The sequence below is a fragment of the Chrysemys picta genome, chromosome 3, assembly GCF_011386835.1.
Source record: "Chrysemys picta bellii isolate R12L10 chromosome 3, ASM1138683v2, whole genome shotgun sequence".
Classification (NCBI taxonomy): domain Eukaryota; kingdom Metazoa; phylum Chordata; order Testudines; family Emydidae; genus Chrysemys; species Chrysemys picta.
Genome location: NC_088793.1, coordinates 104,487,551 through 104,500,375, shown reverse-complemented (window position 1 = coordinate 104,500,375; position 12,825 = coordinate 104,487,551). Strand labels below are relative to the sequence as shown.

At 42.7% G+C, this 12,825-nt stretch overlaps 1 protein-coding gene across 17 annotated transcripts in view; it reads left to right on the top strand.

Moving 5' to 3' along the window:
* The window catches only part of MAP7 (microtubule associated protein 7), a 178,417-nt gene that overhangs the window by 155,454 nt on the left and 10,138 nt on the right, over positions 1 to 12,825 (top strand). For all 17 annotated transcript variants that reach the window (XM_008176846.4, XM_065588746.1, XM_065588742.1 and 14 more), the window contains 7 exons: positions 106 to 386; positions 6,323 to 6,503; positions 7,666 to 7,861; positions 9,451 to 9,552; positions 9,857 to 9,907; positions 10,006 to 10,063; positions 12,081 to 12,216. In XM_008176846.4, coding sequence (XP_008175068.2) covers positions 106 to 386; positions 6,323 to 6,503; positions 7,666 to 7,861; positions 9,451 to 9,552; positions 9,857 to 9,907; positions 10,006 to 10,063; positions 12,081 to 12,216 — 1,005 coding nt within the window. The remainder of the gene's footprint in view (positions 1 to 105; positions 387 to 6,322; positions 6,504 to 7,665; positions 7,862 to 9,450; positions 9,553 to 9,856; positions 9,908 to 10,005; positions 10,064 to 12,080; positions 12,217 to 12,825) is intronic.

Below are 12,825 nucleotides of genomic sequence, written 5' to 3'. Positions count from 1 at the left end.
GAGCTATTACAGCTTTTATCTATAGAGGGAATAGAAAGGTGCCCAACCTATTGCCATCATTCTGTTTTTTTGTTTTGTTTTGTTTTGTTTTTTGTGGTTGAACAGGCATGCATCCAAGTCCTTGCCTTTTTTGCCTGGCACCCCCAAACAGATAACCTCCCCGCCTGGCTCTTCCAAAGTGCCCTCCTCTCAGACGCGCCCTCCCTCCCCTGGCAATATCCGACCGATCAAAAAAGAGCTGAAACCAGATAGTCAGAAAAAAGGACCGGAAAAGGAGCCTGAGAAGGCAGCTGAGGAACAGACAGAAGAGAGTAAAGCAATTTCAGCAAGTGCTGGAGAATCCGCAATCAGGGAAGGTCTTTCTGTCAAATTAGAGCCGGCTCAAGGTAAGGATCAGGGATATTTTTGAATCCTTCTCTTTTCCTCTTCCCTTCCCACCAGTTTATTGCATCTTTATCAGTCACAGTACTTCTCCTTCAATAATTGGTTTGTACAGTCCTTCAAAAATTCCTTAGAACGTGTGATACATTATTGATTTCATCCTTTACCTAGCTTAGCACAACTTGCATCTCAAAAATGTGATTCATGGTTGACTCTCATGTCCTCATACAACTGCTTTTCCAAGCTCTGTTAAAGTGGAACAACTGTTGCGTGCCACTAATGTTAGAGGGAGTGTCTCATGAAACCATCTCCTGAAGTAACCCAGGCAACGGGAATGTCTAGGTCTGCTAGTGGCTTTTTATTATTTCCCTACTGGAAATTCAGTGTCATGCAAAGATGCATTGCCCAAGGCAGGAAAATGAAATCATAGGGTTACCCAGTCCTTCATTTTTAATGGTAAGAAATTTGCTGGTAAATTAATCTCTGGAGTATTTTACTGCTGCAGATACAGTTCTATCCAGGTGCAGCAAGACACAACCAAAATATGTAGGTAGCCATTCAAGTGACAGATACAAGATCATAAGAAAAACAGGATAAATAATGTTTTCTCCATTGACCAGTGGGAGAAGCTGGTGTTCTGTTTCTGCTTGTTGTTTTAAGGGACCATAGTAGTGAATGCTGAAATCTTTCTCAGAAAGCCAGCATAAAACCAAAGGGTAAGCTACATTATATCTCAGTGATATAGGGCCTGGCTGATGAGTGAACAGAAGCAAAGATGCCAACTGTGTTAATTAAACTAGATCTGTACAGATTTAGCCATGCTGGTACCACATGCCCATGGGGGATAAAGGCAGGATAAAGTAGAGGTAATGGAATACAGAAGAAAACCCAGGTGGGGAACAAGAGGGAACAAGCAATATAACATGGAATAAATACTCCCGGGGGAATTATGCACCAAAAAATTAAAAATTCTGTGCACAAAATTTTCAAATTCTGCATATTTTATTTGTCAAAATAACACAATATAATCACACCATTTTCAATTATTTTGGTCATTTATTTCAAAATACCCATCAGCAAGTATGTCTGTAACAATATAGACCACAAACAAGATTCAGAAAATGGTTTTTGACAAATAGATCCCTAACTAGGCATATTAATATGGAACTCTGCGTAATAATTCATTTAAACTACAACACAGAACTGTATTTCCCGCACACACACACACACACACACACACACCCCCGAAGCAATGCAAAGGCTGTGGGGAGTCAGGGGTAACAGAGGGGCTGAGGGAGAGGGAAATAATTTCTGGGAAGTAGCCTGGGTGTGAACTTGGAGGGTTGTTGGGAATAAGTGGGAAAAGTATGGAAGAGGTCTTTTTGGGGGCACGGAGAGAGACTGTTAGGGAGCTTCCCCCATGCAGACCCTGGCTGACTCCTAGCCTCTCCTATTCAATCAGGCACGTCTCCCTCATCACCATGTGTCCCTGTACCCCCTCCCTGTTCCCATGTGTCTGTGCCCCCACTCAGACATCCTCTGTCCCTGTGTAGCTCTGCACTCCCTCCCCCATCACCATGTGGCCCTGCACCTCCTTCCCCCTTGTAGCCCTGCGCCTCCACTTGCATTCAGCCCCTGCCCCAGTCTGTTTCCCCCCCCCACTAGCCCTTATGAACCCCTATCTGACCCCCCCCCAGCACCCCACGCTGTCTGTCTCCCCATAGCCTCTGTCTCCTGATCTGGCCTGCTGCAAAGAAGGCTCTGCAGGGTCTTTCTCTTCTCTAGCTGGCTAGGAGCTGCAGCTGTGTTCTAGCGCCACAGTGTCCTCTGTTGGGCAAAAGGCAGAACTGCGGCATCTTTTCAGCAGAAGCGTTTTTCTGTGCAAAAAAATTAAAATATGCATGGCTTGTTAATTATGTGCTTGTGCTGTGGTGCAGAATTCCCCCAGGAGTAAATACAGCAGGGGATTGCACAACCATCAGTGAGGCAAAGAGGAAAGAGACAGAATGAAATGAGAGGTTGCTGCTGCTTTTCAGAAAAGAAAAGGGGAGGCAAAGAAGGAGAGGTGAAAGAAGAATAAAAGAGAAAATTGAGAAGAAAAAATAATATGGAGATGGAATGTGTGAATCAGTGATAACGAAATGGTGAAAGGGCAGAAGGAAGAAAATACAGCCCTTTTATGATAGTAAATCGTATTTAGGAACAAATAATTTTTGGTATTCCCCTGACACATATTTGATATCCTTATCATTCTAGGAACAGGGATGAAATGGTTGTTATGATCACTGATATTCTTGTTCTTTGTTATTCTGGATTCTGCATTTAAATAATCAAAGAAATCGACAAAAGGGGAGGGGAGAGAATGCAATAATTTCATCAGAATGCAACCAAAACTCAGATCCCTAGGCGATTTGGAGGCAGATCCATTGAAAAATGTTTTAAACGTTAGCAACACTGCATGAACCCCTGCACATGCAGCTGGGGTCCACTATTCCTTTAAGAAAGGAGCTGGTCCTTATCTTTTGTTATTATAATTAATAGGTAGCCCGTAGAGCCCCAGTCTTGTCTAGGATCCCTTTATGCTAGGCACTCTACCGACACATAACAGAAAGACAGTCCCTGTCCCACAGAGCCTATGATCTAAGCATAAGACAAAAGACAACAAATGGACTGTTGGAACAGAAGGAAACAATGAGACAATGCTGATCAGTATGATAAGCAGCTGATGTGCTGAGACCATTCTTGACCTGTTAAGTTTTTTGTAGGCATCATAGCAAAAGAGAATTTTAAGAAAGGATTTGAAGAAGGATCATGACTGAGTTTTGCAGACGTTTACAGGGCGCATGGAGAAAGCATGAAGGTGCTTGTTTGGAAACTCAACAAGATGGTGATGGAGGCTGATGTCCTTGGCTGAGTGGAGACAGGAGTCAATATCTTGATTGCATCTGAGATCATAAGGAGGGTGGGAGTAGACCATGAAGGACCTTGAAGGTGAAGACAAGTAGTTTGTGTTTGATGCAGTGGCACAAGGGGAGCAGTGAGAGAAGGGCAGCAGTGGATGTAAGTGGGGTAAGATTGACTTTGTCAAGGCCAGAGAAGAGGATGCAATAGTCATTGAGATGCAGGATGATGAAATCCTGGATAAGAATTTTAGCTGTGTAGATGGAGAACAAGGGCCCTATGTTAGAGAGATTATGCACGAAGAATCACCAGGTTTTGGACACACTTGGATGTGAGGAACTAGAGACGGCCAACTATAACATGATGCTCATGTTATGGGCCTGAGTGATGGTGCAATGGTGGTGGTAGTGGCCATGGTGAGTGGTAGAGGAGGGAAGGAAGAAGAGCTTAAGTGGAATGATTAAGAGCTCTTCTAACCTACTGGGTCACTCACCAGCCAGTACATCAAACAGAGCTCCCAAAAGTGCTCTCTTCAGGGGTCCCTCTCTTCAGGGGTGGGTTTAGTTCTCAGAACCAAAATAGTATAACATAAATCAAACAGATAGACCAGGTCCTTCTGCCCGGCTCCTTTCCTGGCCTTTGCCCAGACTCTGTCTCTGAATGGGCTGCTTGCTGTCCTTTTGTCTAAGGAATATCTGATCCCTGAACTCAAACCTATCACTTGTGAGGTAGCGAATTAATCACAAGTGAGGCTAAGCTCAACTCCCTTAATGAGCTGTCCTGCTCTGTTTTGGCCATGTTGAGTTTAAGCTGGACACCCATGAAGAGATGCCAGAAACACAGGGAAATAATTTAATTTGGACAGGAGGAGAAGAGTCCAGAATGAAGAGGTAAGTCTGTGAGTTGTCAGCATAGAAATGGTAGCTGAATTTGTGTTTGCCCAGGGGATTACCCAGAGGGAAGGTGCAGATAGAGAAGAGAAGGGGCGCAAGGACAGAGCCCCATGGAACAGTCACTGAAAGCAGGAGTGGGCAAGAGGAGAATCCTCCTAATGAGAAGCAGAAGAAGTGATTAGAGAGGTTGGAGGAGATCTGAGAGCCTATCACGGGCTCACCTCAGCCAGTGGAGCATCTTGCAAAGCGAGCTCACCTAGTCCTGCATTGGTCAAATTAATGTTCCACTCAGGGTGATCCACAGGGGCCTTACACTCCAAAGTAAACAAAAGCCTTCCATTGACTTAAGCCAAAGGTTGCAGTCAGAATTAGGCTCTGACCAGGCCTGGCTTCTTGGATTAAGCCAGGGGAAAGACCCTTCCATGGCTGCCCCAGAACTGGCCTTTTTTAATCTGGTCTGCTAGCACTGATTGGCCTCTACCCCTGGCCCTTCAAGCCGCTAAAAGACCAAGTCTCACTAGTTCCACCAGCAGCTGATTCTGAGAGGCTGCTCTAGGCAACCCATAGAGGTCTGGGCTCACTGCCCTTCTCTTGTTACAGACAGCTTCCTGGGACAGGATGCTCCAAGGCAGTGGGGTCTCTGGAAGCAGGCAGGGAATGCCTAGTTCAATCCATCACAGAGCCTCTCCTTTTTTCATTTACAATGCATCAGTGACATTTAGGAGGAATCAGGCAACAATTCATCACCCCCAAATCCTACAGCCTGGCTGTAGTTTTCCACATCATTGTCAGTCTAACATCTCCCTATACATGTCGCCGGCACTGCCAGAAGCATTACTGCTTGTCTGGGTGAGCTTCCTTCAGTTTGGCTAACAGATTGATAGCAGTCCCTGAATAATGTGTGCCTGGCCTCTAGAGGAAAAAGTTCAATTCATCTTCTCTATAGTTTGTGGAGGAAGTGACAGGTATTCAGAAGCCAGGCAGCCGAACAGAAATGTGAACTAATATTTTATTTAGGAAAAAGTACATTCCAGTAATAAACGTTATATGACACAAACCAGAACTGTCAGTTCTGTCACTGGTTATGTTATGGGACCTCACTGTGTCACAGTTGCCCCTGCAAATTATCCTAAGAAAACTATATTCAAGATCAGACTCAAATGCAGCTTTCAGATTGAGGCAGAGTGCACCTAACAAGCATGACGTTGTGTTACAAGGAAGGAGGAGATGGCTTGTGCGTGCAACTGGCCGTAGGTGGACAGTTGACATCAAGGCGGCTACTCACTCAACATTTTTGGAGTGAGCAAAGGAGTAATTAGAATGGGGAACTGGGAGTCCAGACTCCTAGGTTCTACTCCCAGCTCTGTCACTTGCACACTGTGTGAACTTGAGCAAGATACGTGGTGTCCCCATCTGTAAAGTGTGTGTACGATCTGTCATGCAGTGTGTTGAAGATTAGTTAATTAATGGTTGTGAAGCTCTTTAAGATTCTAGAGTGAAATGTGCTAAGAATGTGCCAAGTAATTTTTATGTGGGTAACAGCTGAATAACTGCCAAACTGATGCGGATCGCTGTGCTAACGGGGGCTTTCACAAGACCTCCTTAATTGAAGGGCACTTTCAGAAATAAAGGGCCTGATGGCATTAGTAGAACCCTGGCTGAGGACCCTGAGACCAGACAGCTGGCCAGAAGGGAGGACACAGTATTGCAAACTGCCCACAACCCCTGCACTGCGATCAGTACACATACAAAAATGGGATCAGCCCAAGCAGGGTCAGGCCACCTGGGAAATGGGCTGATTCAGCAACTCTCCTAGGCTTTTCCCAGCATCAGGGCTCCTGTTGTGCCTGTCTGAGTTTAAAGCTGCTCTCTTCCCTGGCAGAATTCCACCTGAACAGCAACTGCTCCTGTGGGTGCACGGGGGCAAAATTCCCTCCGAAGGAATCTGGACCTCAGGAGCTAATGATTTCCACTTCTTCTCATGTATCCCTATGGGCCTGAAAATATTATATAATCAAAGCTCCCATACTTCAAATTGTATTTCCCATCCTCCTAGGGAGGTTTATTCAATTATACACTGTTGGGGGTCGTTATTTTTGACACCACATTATATGGATGAATTTTTCCCTTTCTGCCTGTTTCAATAGCTGCTCCAGCTTTGCCCCCTGCTCCACCAGCAACTTCACCATCCCCTGTTTCTAGCAAGGCTTCAGCAGGTACTACTGACCCAGAAGAAGCAACAAGACTGCTTACTGAAAAGAGGCGGCTGGCCCGTGAGCAGCGAGAACGAGAGGAGCAAGAAAGGAAGGAGAGGGAAGAGACTGAAAGGTGACACCCAAATCGGCTCAGTGGAGAGGATACATTTTAGCATCTTGTTGTCATTTTGGTAGCTACCATAGTGTTTAATAAGGAGGGTTCAGAACCAATCCTTAAGGAAAGGAAGCATGAAAATCCAAACTGAAGGAATAATTGTATTGTCAGGATTTGTTTTCATGAGTCGCACAAGCTGAAAAATAATGATACTAAAAATCTGAGACACTTCGTAACACGTGTCCTATCTGTTCATATGTGCATTTAGTGCTTTAAACAGAGAGAATAAAGGACAGATCCTCAGTTGGTGCAAATCAGCATATCTCCAACTGAAATCACTAAAGCTGTGATGATTTGCACCAGCTGAGGATCCTGCCCATGGCTATCTTCATCCTCAAAGCTATGATAATCATGGGTGGAGAGGCTTCTGCTCAGCCTCTTCCCTTGAGGCCCTGCCCTCGCTCCGCCTCTTCCTGCCCCTGCTCTGCCTTTTTCCCCCGAGGCCCCGCCCTCACTTTGCTGCTCCCTCTTCTCCGCTCCCTCCTCCAAGGCCTCCTGCCCACCACTCGCTCCTCTCCACCCCTCTCCCCCTATTGGTCATCCTTAAGGCAGGAAAAAGTAGTGAGGCCCTGGCCCCTCCCTCTTCTGGCACCCCTTAGCTGAGTTGCTCTGGCATCAGCACACACAGCCTCTCACTGGCTGGCCCAGCTGTGGGACTCCTCCTCCACATGGCCATGGCCCCATCACTTTTCAGGGCAAGGGATGAGCAGTGGGGAGGGGGAAGAGGCTGAACGGGAAGTGGGGGCAGGCCCCCCCCCCTTCTAGGGAGCTTCCAGTGCTCACGTAAGCCTCCCCAAATGAAAGAGTCACACGCTGCCTATGATATCTATAGCTAGTAGGGTCTTCATGGAAAGTGTTTTTAGATTTCCAATAACTGTGGTTTATAGGCCTTTCCCTTTTTTCATTTAATACCAAAGCTCTCCAGTAATTCTGGATGTAAATGATGCATATCTCACTCTTCCTTTTGCCTTCTCTCACCAACTGAATCACCACTTTTGGCACTAACGCTCACCTCTGTTACATTTCACTCGGAGTCAGAAATCTCATTGTTCTGTCCGGTGCTGCTGTTGCCGTAGCCCAGAATCGCCAACACTCTTACACTTGTGTTTCGTGGTCACAGGCTAAAGAAGGAGGCGTTGTCACAGAAGATCGCTGAAGAGAGAGCTCGCCGGGAGGAGGAGGAGGCTCGCAGGCAAGAGGCGGAGAGAAAGCGAAGGGAGGTAGAGCAGGAGCGAGAAAAGGAAGAAGAGCTACGTCGGCAGGCAGAAGAAAGAGACCAGAAAGAGAAGGAGGAGATGGAGCGCATTCAGAAACAAGTATGCTTCTCCGTGGAGTTTTCATACCAGGCTATGTGGTGGTGATTTGGGTTAATAATCTCCTGGGCAGCTCTAGATTTCCTTTTGGATGTGCAGGTTATATTACAAATTTAAGTGACTTATGGACTGACTCTTGCTTTCATAGATGGGTACAGAACAGCTGGGATGTATTACTCTCCGTGGAAAAATCTAGCAGTGGGTGGATCTTTTTCTGTAGGACTTTTGTTTTTAATTTAAAATTAGCCCCTTAATATTATGGGCCAAATTCTTGAATTCAGTGGAGTTATACCACAGGAGAATTTGGGCCCTACAGTTTTAACATGCTAGATGTCAAGGTAATTTTACTATTCAGAGTTAGTTCTGGACGCCTATAGGAGAGAAGCTGAGGACTTAGCATAGGAAAGGAAATCCAAAACTCCAGAATTCTAATCCTTACACTGATACGGCCTGTATGGGGCTCGTGGTTTAGGAACAGATGTTGATACTCTTACTTATGTTGAATAGCACCTTGCCCTTCGAGTAGTGTTATTGAAAGCAGTCAAGAAGGAAGGTACCACTCAAGGTAAGAGTATCACAATTGGGTCTTTGAGCTTTCTGCCTCAGTTTACCATCTGTAGAATGGGGATAATAATGCTGTTTTACCAGCTGCAGTAGGGCTGCTGTGAGGTTAAATTATTTAATATATGCAAAGCACTTAGATTCCTCTTCTATCTACATAGTTATCTAACCCTCATTAGCATGTGGATGCCTCATAAACATTAATGATTTTATCCTCTCAACAAATGTGTAAATTTAGTCTGACTAGAATACACACAAAGCACACACTATATATAGATATAGATAGATAGATATAGCATCGTATTAAAGTAATTAAACTTATAAACTAATGAAGACATTTACCTGAAAATTTTCAGAAAATGTATTCTGTACTCTGAGTACTTGCTGTAAATTGAGGCATATACTCTATAATATTCATATATAAAAAAAGGATGAAACCTCTTTAAGTGCAAATCTCAATGCACCCTTAACTAGGGAACTATTATAGTGCCTCCAATAATACAAGACAGTCTTATCTTATAGAGAAAGCCCTTCAACAGTACCTCCCAAGGGAGCCTTACATTTAATTAAAAAACAGGAAGTGTGCATATGGCTGTTTGTCATTGCTTTTGTTAGCAAGGACAGTGTCTGGAGAATAGGAGGGAATTCTGCTGCTTTCTTTTGACCCTATCAAAAGCATTCATCAGCCCAGTGCATTAGTCTCATGAACACTTTTGCTAGCTGCTAGGTTAGGAAATGCATTTTCATTAGTCATCTTCTGTGCATTCATGCATGCATCATAAAACAGACACAGAACCAAACAAGATTACCAGCTTTTTAATTTACATAAAATTAAGAGAAGAAAGAGGAACACAGACATTAATTAAGAAACCTGCATTTCAGTCTGAAAATTCTGTTGATGACATAACCCCAAAAGTTCCTTGTCAGATTGTTGTAAATTAAAATGTCATACAAAGATAGGCAGATGCCAGTGCGGATCAGCCATTACATTGTGAATAAGTCCTTATTTCTGTTCCTTTCCCATTACTCAGAAAGAAGAAGCAGCTCGCCAGAGTGAAGAGGCAGAGCGCTTTCGGTTAGAGCGTGAAAAGCGTTCCCAAAGAGAAGAACAAGAGCGCTTAGAAAGGAAGAAGGTAACCGAATGCATGCAGGGAATCTTGGTACTGTATATCTCAGCAGTTTGTTTATTTGCATGTGCACTATAGAAAGACACACATAGTTATTGCTTCAGAAATTCACTAAAGATTGGATCCATGCCCAGTGAAGTTAATGGAAAGACTCCCATTGATTTAATGGGATTTAGATCAAGTCCCAAGAGGTTGGTTTTTTCCTTCGGTAAATGCCAATTTTAATACATTACCAAAGATTATGGGTTTTAGGGTGATTTTTTAAATCAATGTCAATAAACATTTTCCTTCTTTGTAACTTTCTTTGTAGCGACTTGAGGAGATCATGAGAAGAACTAGGCGCACAGAAGCTGTAGATAAGGTATATGCTACATTTCATCATCCATATAAACACCTGGGCATATGTTTCCCTTTTCTCCAGTGCTGCTTTTAATTTACAAAACTGTGTTTCCTTTATAGAAATCTAATGAACAGCAAAATGGAGAGATATCTAAGGCAAATGTTACTGGAGAAACAGGTATGGCATTTGACTCTGCTCTTAGCCCAGAACAAGAAGAAATACATAGCCAAATGAATTGAGGTTGATAGGATTTTGGAATTTTGCAATCCAAGCTAGCTGATATAAATGTCAAGAACACAACGGACTCACTCAGTTTTTGAGTAGATTTTAATTATTTAAAATTTCTAAATGAGAAATTTCTAAGATTTTTTTTTTTTAATGTTACCACCGTGAATATTTCCTTTAGAGCTATGTAGCTCAGTGCTTTGCAAGAAAATGTCTGTGTTATCTTCGCTTGTGGGAATGTTCTTTAGAGTGAAAATGAACAAGTTAATTATGATAGTTGTATCAAGTTTGACAGTGCTGATTCTACCATTTTACTGGAGTAGTGTTACAGCTATAAGAGCCTGTTCTCTCAGGGTTTTCCATATTAACCCCTATTTTTAGGATTTTATTTTATCTCAGTCATTAAAACAAATTTGCTCAAGGCTGAAATTTGATATTAGTCATAACACTTAATAGTACTTGTCACTTACATATAATTTCATAGTGCTGAATAAATAATAGTCAATACAGGGTATTAGTAGATATAAAATATCCAAAAGTCATTGCCTGAGCCTATTTAAGTTATTGATTTAGAGCCTATTTGTGACCAATCCCCTCCACCCTCTCTGCCACTGCACAGGGCTTATCCATATTGTGAGTCTGAGTGCAGGGAGAAAAGGGGCTGCTCATGCAATTCAAGGGCTCTGTTTTCTCCTCCTCTCCACACATATGCATCAGCTAGTGAAGTTGGCTGGCTGGGGCGCATTCAGCATCTGATGCACCATATGGCTCCTCCCTTCCCACCATGCAAAGCTGGACCTCCTGAGGAAAGTTGACTCTGAGCAGTGTCCCTGAGTAACAATTCCTTCTGGAGTTACTCTGACCCAGGCCTGAGAGTAAACACTCAGTCTAGTCAATAATAAATAGTAGGTTAATATTTGTAAAGCACATTGTAAAGATCCACATATGGAAGGTGCAGTCTTAGAGCCAAGTATAATTATTATTAATAAAAATAATAGGGACTTAGGCCCAGATTCCTAAAGGCATTTAGGATTTGCTGCGCTCAGCAGTACAATGCTGAACTGATTGAGGCGTCTCAATCCCCTTTTCAAATGAGATCTAGGCACTTAAGAGTCTAAAATCCTATCGACTGACCTCTAGTGATGAGCCCTCCAGGTCGGGAGTGGAGGCACACTGGTAGAACAATGTGGAGAAGCTTACACTGCCTGTTTTTGGATAAGTTTAGAACTGTCAGATAAACACCTTTCAGTAGCAGTAACCTATTAGGTTTTGATACAGTTGGGTGGGGGCACTATTTCTTAATTTTTGAGGGGTTTTTAGCATGTTTTATTAAGCAAAATGAAAATCACATATATTTATATAAGTCTACAGAAGCCAGAGTTAAGACTGAAAGTTTATCCTCATCTCTCAAAAATTTGCTCTTGGGTTTTACAATCCTTGGTAAGATTATGCACAGCTGCAGGGTTATGGCAGTACCTAGAAGACATGAACTGTGTCCCTAATTTCCCCACCACCTGAATATAAAACTAAAAGTTGTAGTTTCTGCTTTTGTAGATTGCAGGTGGGGCAGTTACATATGTCATCCTGTGTGTGTGTGTGTGTGTGTGTGTGTAGTGAAGACTGAAAACATCACACTCTCTACATGGAAATAAGTTTATGTACAGCACTTACATAGATTCCAAGACTAGAAGGGACCGTTGTAATCATCTAGTCTGACGTCCTGTATAACACAGACCAAAGGTTGAAATTTGCTGCTGTTCAGAAACACATTTTACATTGGAATTTTGTTTATTCATTTCTGACTGAGTTATATTAAATTGTTAAGATGGAACCCAAATTTGATATGTATTATTACTGATCAAAGCGTTCTTGACTCTACAGGATTTAGGGGGTTTTTTATCCTATTTTCTGGGCAGACTGTCTTTCTTTAAATTTTTGTGGACTTTTTTTTTCTTCTCCTTTCTTCTAGCAACCAGTCCCACATCTCCCTTAGAATCTGTAGTGGCATCTCAGCTTCAGCATGTGACAGAATCACCACACAATGGGGAATCGGTAACCCACTCACAGATAGTCATTTCACATCAACCTACAGTAAATATGGACAGGTGAGAATAGTCATGAGGAATATAAAAAGTTTAGAGGATGAGGGATGTTAAAATAACAGTTTGTTTATTCCATTTATTTAATGAAGGAAATTAAAGATAAACATTGTTCTTTTCTCCACTGTTTTTTGTTTTTTCTCCCCAATGCTCAGAAAAGGAAGTTTGAACATATTTCACTTAGAAGTGACCTATTTTTATCTGGTTGTAGTGATGAAATTTGTAAAACCATAGCACTCTTACTCTTCGCAATATTATTTGAAAATAAATTTGCTGTTTGCCAGCAAATACTATAGATGTTAAATCTCAAGGGGGAAGGACAATTTTTCTTGTTCATTTCCAAGAATTGAAATATTACTGGCTATGCACACCTGTTACAAAAAATTGCTTTCTAAAGCTATTTTGCATTCACAGCATTAGTTTTCCTGCATGCAGTGTGGAGTGCTTTGCTTTTAGGCTAGTTGTCTTTCTACTCTTCAGAGTGTTAACAAATATTGATCACTTGACAAGTTACTTGATGGCAGTTAGAGAATTATCCTGTGTTGATTAAAAGCATTCATTCCCTGTAAAGGTAGTTTTGTAAGTCAGGCATTTGATGTTGCAGGTCCCTGTAGC